This window comes from Cyprinodon variegatus, unplaced genomic scaffold, assembly GCF_000732505.1.
Source record: "Cyprinodon variegatus isolate N-32 unplaced genomic scaffold, C_variegatus-1.0 Scaffold79, whole genome shotgun sequence".
Taxonomy (NCBI): Eukaryota; Metazoa; Chordata; class Actinopteri; order Cyprinodontiformes; family Cyprinodontidae; genus Cyprinodon; species Cyprinodon variegatus.
In genome coordinates, this window is record NW_015150532.1 from 1,389,478 (window position 1) to 1,397,792 (window position 8,315).

An 8,315-nucleotide genomic window follows, 5' to 3' on the forward strand; every position below is an offset into this window, starting at 1 on the left:
TCTGGAGCTGCAAAAATGTAAAAGTCTTATATAAACCTTATATGGCGACACAGGCTGTATTATTAGTGTATTATCACACTATAGAAAAGGAATAATGGACTAAAATATATAATAAGCAATCATGATTAAATGTTTATCCTGGAGCAAATGTCACATAAGAGCATGAGGTGAGGGAGGAGCAGTGAATGCCCTGACTGCGTGGATTTTACTTTGCACTGCTTCACCGCCCTTCACTGCGTGGTTTAGGTTTTGTTGCATTGATGAAATTATAGAAACACGATAAAGAAATCTTTTTATGGTGAACATGTTTCTGTTGGGAGGAGTTGATTGTGTCATTGCAATGAGTTTGCAATGAGATGCTTTGCATCTCTGCTTCTCTCTCCTTGAACCCCAGTTGGCCTGGTTCTGCTGGAGATTTCTTCCTGTCAAAAGGGAGTTTTTCCTCTCCACTGTCGCTACAAGCATGCTTAGTGTGAGTGATTGCATTCGAGCCAAGGAGTCGATGCAATCAGCTGGTTTTTCCTTTAGATAGAAAACTTTGAATCAAATTGACTGTATGATCTGGAGAACTGTGAAGTGCCTTAAGGTGACGTGTTGTGAATTGGCGCTGTAGAAATAAACAGAATTTAATTTGATTGAATAAGATGGATATTAAATGTTTATATGTGAGCTAAGGCTTTAGTTTATCTGATAACACATCTCTAGATTAACTCTCAGGATTGATTCCTGTTCCTCAGTAAGGAAGGATAAGTCTTCTTATAGCCTCTGCTATGTACAGGCAGACAATATCTTTTAACAAAACTTTTTTTTTTACTTTTCTGTCCAGATATGCAATTCCAGAGCTTTTATTGTGGTAAACAAATCAATAGTCATTTTGTTTTTCCTGTGTTTTGCAGTTGTAGACCCAAGCGAAGGAACCAGTCATGGGAGAGTTACCGCTGCTTCTGGTCCACAGGGGTTCAGAAAGCAAATGATGAACAGGAAAGTGGACTCTGACAAGGAGCCATCAGACCCGGAGCGGCTTTTTCAGCGATGCTTTACTGCTACGGTCACAGGTGTGAAGGTGGAAAGTCCCACATAGGGTTAAAGAGAAACTTGTCTCTGAGGAAAAACGGCGAACAGGGCGCGGCTCAAGGAGGCGGATAATTCTGGACGCTGTATGAGCTGCCAGAAAACCTCAAGGAAAGGCATTACAGCTGCATTTACTGACATCATGCATCACATATTGTAGTCATGGTAGCTGAGTGGAGTAAATTGATGAGTTTTTCCATTCATTGGAGCAAAGAAGCACTCCCAGTGCCGGTGACCACTCTTAAAAGCAGTTATTATGGTGACTGAAACTTTGCTGCTTTTTAAGTGAAACTGATCTTTCACCTCTTCTTGGAAGTGCTTGCAGATGGTATGAGTTGGTGTGTGAAAGCCTGGGAATACAACAGGAGAGAAAGGATATCATCAAAATGGGAACAGAGACTCTGGGGCAAGTTTTCAATGTCACAAGTCAGACCCTTGTGACATTTAGAGCTGCCAATTTAAAGCGCTCTCCTCTCATGAATGTAAGGACTCAAATGGGGTTTTCCCATGTAAAACATTCTCTACCAGGAACACCAGCTTGTTTACTCGGTTACAGTGATGTATCTCCCCTTTTAAATGCCAAACATCCTGTTCTACCCATTGTCCTCAAATGTAGGAAATCAACTGTCAACAATAGTTTCTTTCATCAGTTTGTCACTGTGTTTATCTTTGTTTTTTGTTTTTTCTCAGCCAAACAAACCTCTCCTTGAACATGTCCGATGACATTAATGAATATTGTGGGATATTAATAGTTTGTGATGGAGTGCATTTCAGTTAAAGTCACGAGTTGATGACTTAATAAGTCAGTTGACAGTGCTGTGAATAAGCAAATAACACTTGAATACAATGGATACCCTTAGGCCTCCGACCCAACTGGTTTCATATTTCAACAAAGTTTCGGTAAATCTAAGAAGATCTGTAATCTAACTTTAAAGACGAAATAAATAAAATAATAAAATACTTGTTGAATAAATATTGTATTCTTTTCAGGTTTAAATATTGCATATCAGTAATGTAAATATATAATGGATCGCTCAAATAATACAAATATTCAGAGACAATTTAAACGATCCGATAGCTAAAAACAAAAAGAATAATACAGAGAATAAGAACTGAAAGTAAATTAGTATAGGATCTAATTTTGCAGTTGTGAACGGCAACTGTTTTCTAATAGTTGTTGGTTTCTTGCAAGCTTAGTCCTGCTGAAAGAAGACATTTTTGTTATTTCTCTTTCTTTAGATTGAGTTTAACAAATTGAATTCTTCGCAAAGTGCATTTAACAGTTAGGCTCTCTTCACTTCAATCCCAATTCAAACACTAGTGCTTAACTAATAAAAATGTTGCTTACACCCGTCAAACCAATAGAAATGAATCTTCACTCCTCTCTGCTGGGAAAATTTCACCCCCAGAAGTGAAGAGAATGTGATCTGTTAAATGCAATGAAAAGAAAAAACATTTCAATCTGAAAAAGAGAAAACATCAAAATTGGTATACATTTTTTTCGTTTTTAATCAGGAATTTCACTGACTCAACCCTGAATTGCATTTTTCTCCATTTGTGAAATGTGTTCTTTGCTTGCAACAATAATAGAACAACATTCACTCCATAGAACAGCAAGAAAGCCTCATCAGGTTTTATAAAGAAAACAAAAAGACCTGAAATGGATGAAGTCAAAGGAGGTTCCATAGCTGATGGCCGCTCACAGCTACAGATGAACACATAACAAGCTGGAAAAAGCTTAAAAACATGTTTACAAGCTTTTAACAGACTATCAAGGACCCAAATGGCTGGAGTAATTTTAACCAAAAACATTGAAAGGAACCAAAAGGAAAGCAATGAGAAGAAGAGTGGCGTCGTCTTCAGCCTTAAGTTATTTGCTCTCTGTTGTAGGAGAGGCTGTGATGTTTTGTCTGTTGTAAATACTTCGCATTTTGCTGCTGTCACTAATTAAAAATCATCACTCAAGAACTTTAATTAGTATTTTCTCTTTCTGTTACCTGATCAATACATGAAGTTTTTCCGTGAAGGCCAGTAGTTTTTGTTTGAGAACATTTGTGAACAGAACGAACTATGACTAAAAACACAGCTGGCAGATCATTAGAGGAGAATTGATAAGAGGAGCTACAATAGTAACAGAACAATATCCTCAGCTTTAAACGTCTTAAAAACTGCAGCTGTTATTACATAAAAAGTTTTTTCTACAAAGTTTTTTTTCCGCTAAGGTCGTTTAAATAAAAATAAACTTCAATTTTTGAGAAAAAAAATCTGCATCCATTTCCTTCTTGCTCAATAAAATACTACCTCAGTGTTTCCCCTAGTATTATCCAAGGTGAGCGCTCTGCTCCCCTAGTAGATCACTGAAAGCTGTAATTATACATCATTGAATTCATTAGCTTCTCTAAATAACACCAAATCATTGAACTATTTCTGTCTATGAAATACCTAATTTGACAAAGCTGCATGAAAACCTGCGCTTCACGCTTTGACCCTGCACTAGCAGACAGCGAGGGTTAACCTTTAAAGGCAGTAGGCGGGGCGTCATAGGGATGTTTGGAGTATTTTCTGGGGTATTTTCTTCTCTTTCTACCCAGTATAATTCAGCTGCCGTCCCTGTGCATGAAAACATCAGACTGGGTCAAACTTAACGCTTATTTTAAGCTGAGATATGAACAATAGATATGAGCAAGTCTAAATGACAGAAAGAAAAGGAGGAAAGTAACAGGATAGAGTTAAATTAGCAAAGATACTAGAAAGAAAAGAGAAGGTGGAGCTGAGAGAGTTTGGGCAGGAGGCAGCTATTGTACAAAATAAACCTTTAACTGAATATGGAGGATACACGGCTCAGAATGTAGGACCCAGAATTCAGGCAGACAGACTGAAGTGATTTATAAACAGTGTTTATTAATTGCTCAGAGTTTTGCATCTCGACAGCTAGGACTGGATGGCTGAATCTCTGTAGAGGAAGAAACACAGGTTAGTGACCATGTAACTCTGACGAGGAACAATAGCAAGCAGGTGAGTCAGTAACCTGGAGGAACATATTCTCATTATCAGTTCGTATAAAATCGTACGAAAAGTTATGCACAGTATTTTGTACGTTTTGGACGTTTTTTCCCCGAAAATACAGATCAGTGCGCATGCGCAGGCAGACAGACGAAAAAAGCAGATCCGTGGACGGACGTAAAACTGGGAAAAACAGTGCATTAATCACTTCTTCAGGTCTCTAACTAGGTTGCTTGCTGTTTTGTATCTTAGGGTTAGGGTTAGGGTCAGGGTTAGGGTTAATTGTATGTTAAATTCTATGTTATTGAATGGTGCGTAAGATGCGCATGCACAAGGATATCTTGTCTCGAGGCAAGACGTAAAAATACAACGAAGTGCGACGAAAAAAACGTCTAACACGTACAAAATTACGGTGCATAACTTTTCGTACGATTTCATAAGAACTAATAATGAGAATACACTGCCTGGTTAGGTGTGGAATCCAGCACGATGATTTTCCACAGCACACGGCAGAAGCCCCCCAGAGAGTTACAGGAGTTGAAGCCAAAGGTGCTGCAAAGCAGAATGATAAGCAGAAGCCAGCTGATGAGGAAGACCAGAAGTATCCTGAAGGAGAATCCAAAGCGTGTCATTGAGGAAGCAAAAGTCCTGGTCAGAAGATCAGAGATCAGAAGAAGTACCGGACGAAAATCTAAGCTGGGGTCGGGAAACAGATCAAAGGTCATTAACAGGCAAAATCCAATCGGAGTCCAAAGACAGGTCAGGAAAACAGATCAGAGCAGGGAAACTCAGAAGTCCAGGAGCAGGAACTAGTCAAGATCAGGCAGGCAGAATAAACAAACTGGGGCACGCTAGAGAACTCTCACCTATGGCTCGAATAATCTGGAGCTGATGGCTGGGACCAAGCAGTTTAAATAGGAACTGGAACAGGTGGATCTGATGAGTAATGAAATAAAATGATGAAAAAAATGATAAACATGAACCAATAATCCAGTCATCAGTGCCAATATCATAACAGCTATACATGAATCATTAAACCTTTTCATCTACTACTCCTAATATCAATCCATCCTCACTGACTTCTTTTTGCTTTATTGAAGAAAAAAATCAGGGGAGAGTATGTGATTGAAGTTAGAGATAGAGTGGAGAAAAATATACGTCCTCTATTCAAGTTCTGTTACAATAAAATGTAACACATTCTACCAGCTCAAGAAAAATACAAATAAGTTGAATGATTCACTTACTGGGTTCCAGTGTTTTCCTCATGGTGTTTATNTAAGGTGTTAGGTTTAGGCATGGATTCCACTAATATTAGGGTCAGTAGCCAATTGATCTGGTAAGTTGATAGTAAGGGCTAAAATTAGGTTTAGGGCAAGTGTCAAGGCTAGGGATCGGCTAAGTGTAATTTTAAGGCAAGGGTCAGGTGTTAGGGTTAATTATATGTTCAATTCCAAGTTATTGAATGGTGCGTAAGATGCGCATGCGCAAGGATATCTTGTCTCGAGGCAAGACGTAAAAATACAACGAAATGCACGAAAAAAACGTCTAAAACGTACAAAATTACGGTGCATAACTTTTCGTACGATTTCATAAGAACTAATAATGAGAATACACTGCCTGGTTAGGTGTGGAATCCAGCACGATGATTTTCCACAGCACACGGCAGAAGCCCCCCAGAGAGTTACAGGAGTTGAAGCCAAAGGTGCTGCAAAGCAGAATGATAAGCAGAAGCCAGCTGATGAGGAAGACCAGAAGTATCCTGAAGGAGAATCAAAAGCGTGTCAATGAGGAAGCAAAAGTCCTGGTCAGAAGATCAGAGATCAGAAGAAGTACCGAACGAAAATCTAAGCCGGGGTCGGGAAACAGATCAAAGATCATTAACAGGCAAAATCCAATCGGAGTCCAAAGACAGGTCAGGAAAACAGATCAGAGCAGGGAAACTCAGAAGTCCAGGAGCAGGAACTAGTCAAGATCAGGCAGGCAGAATAAACAAACTGGAGCACGCTAGAGAACTCTCACCTATGGCTCAAATAATCTGGAGCTGATGGCTGGGACCAAGCAGTTTAAATAGGAACTGGAACAGGTGGATCTGATGAGTAATGAAATAAAATGATGAAAAAAATGATAAACATGAACCAATAATCCAGTCATCAGTGCCAATATCATAACAGCTATACATGAATCATTAAACCTTTTCATCTACTTCTCCTAATATCAATCCATCCTCACTGACTTCTTTTTGCTTTATTGAAGAAAAAAATCAGGGGAGAGTATGTGATTGAAGTTAGAGATAGAGTGGAGAAAAATATACGTCCTCTATTCAAGTTCTGTTACAATAAAATGTAACACATTCTACCAGCTCAAGAAAAATACAAATAAGTTGAATGATTCACTTACTGGGTTCCAGTGTTTTCCTCATGGTGTTTATATATTTTCTTTTTAACAAGGAAAGTTGAAATTGTTTATCATTGTTGCTGTTGTTGTTATTAGAAGCTGAGAGGCCAGTCATGGCCATTGAGGTGATGCAGAAGGACTGGATAATACTAGTCATAGAGAACCTTGAGGAGGAGGAGGAGGAGGAGGAGGAGGTGATAGAAGAGGGGAAGGGAGAAGCAGGGCAGAAATACAAGAGCCACCAAACAAAAGGAAATATAAAATAATAGATATCTCTAGAGAACCAAGGATAGTAGTCCAAACTTTAGTCCAAACTTTGTTTTTTTGGCAATTGAAAAGCGGTCAGAAATTATACATTTAAGGTCTAGCTGGCATTTCCAGGTATAGCCATGCTTTAATTCTTTAATATTTGTTTTAATTTTTACAATAAACTGATTGATTAAAAGGCCATTCCCAACCATGCTGAAAATAAAGGGGGAAAATATGACAAAAGCTAAACATAAAAACACTAGAGAGACGAAGAGAGTCTTATCATCAAGCTCCCTCCCCCCCATTTACCCATCTTCCAATGTTGGTTTTAGCATTTCGAAAAGTAGTGAGGGTTACGATGACAGACTTTGATTTAAACCATACTTCTGTTTTTTTTTCTCCAAGGCTAACCTTGCTCTTGTGCTAAAAAACTAATCATATGAAGGTGATCACATCAAGAAAAAAATTCTTCAAGGTGCAAATGATTTGATGCTCTGACAAAAAGATTTGTCCTCACAGTCCTTCTTCTTTCATAAAAATATTGTTCACAAAGGACATGAGAAGTGAACACCACAAATGAGAAGAGCTGGAATAAAATTACCTAAATGCCAATCATTTTAAATGACACCAATGTCGGTTATTTTCTATTCATTAGAGCAGTACGAAACATTCTCTGGCCTTTATTGGATTGCTCAAGATTAGGTTTGCTTCTAGTGGATTTCAAAATGCCTGATATAAACCATTTCTGCAATAGTGAACTCATTATCTCAGGAGACAGATGCAGAGATGGGAGGGGGGCATGTGCTCTTGCTTTATATGTCTGCTAAGGATATAAATATGGACTGATAAAAATAAACATGGCTGTAGAAAAATATTAAATTTTAACATTTCAATACATAAAGAAAAAAAATTCCCAAAAACAAATGAATAAAGGCAGAAGTTATGGATGTGACCATATATGTGGATTAAATTAAATCCATCTGGAGTCTTTAAGGGCCAATGAATTCCGGCCCTTAAGACCTCTGCTAGGATATATAGTGTGACTAATCCTAGAACGACACAACACTTCGAGCAAAGGTAGAAAAAAGGAATTTAAGCAAGTATGTTTTTTGTCTTAAAAATGGAAAACATTAAAACAACTGCATGCATCTGTATTCTTTACATGAACTGAGTCCTGCAACTGGGTCCAAATTAAAACCAGATTTGGAGTCTGAGATGACTGTTCTAACCCATGAACATGTTTGACCTAAATCATTTTATTGTTGCTCTAGCTTTATGTTTAGGACCCTTGAACATCCAATGGAGTCTCCATATTTTCCAGCCTCCTTTTTATTCCCCTTTATTTAGCATACAGTTCTTACCAAGATCTTTTTTTTCCAACTCTTATCGTCATTACACTGTCACAAGTACAGAGCAACGGAATTCAGTCTCTGCATTTAATCCATCACCTTTGAGGAGCAGTGGGCTGCCCTTGTGCAGCGCGCAGGGAGCAGTCTGGGGTTCAGGGTCTTTGTTTTGGGAACCGGAGTGGCAGTCTGTGGGAGCTCTGAACCTTCGGATTCCAAGCGCAAGCCCTAACCACTAGGCTGTCACTCCCC

The 8,315-nt window shown here is 38.6% G+C and overlaps 1 protein-coding gene across 2 annotated transcripts in view; it reads left to right on the plus strand.

Annotated features, from left to right (window-relative positions):
• LOC107083627 (membrane protein FAM159A-like) overlaps positions 1-2,199 on the plus strand; it is a 5,108-nt gene extending 2,909 nt beyond the window's left edge. For both annotated transcript variants that reach the window (XM_015372995.1, XM_015372993.1), the window contains exon 3: positions 897-2,199. In XM_015372995.1, the coding sequence (XP_015228481.1) occupies positions 897-996 (100 nt within the window). In that variant the 3' untranslated portion in view covers positions 997-2,199. The remainder of the gene's footprint in view (positions 1-896) is intronic.
• The last annotated feature ends 6,116 nt before the right edge of the window (positions 2,200-8,315 follow it).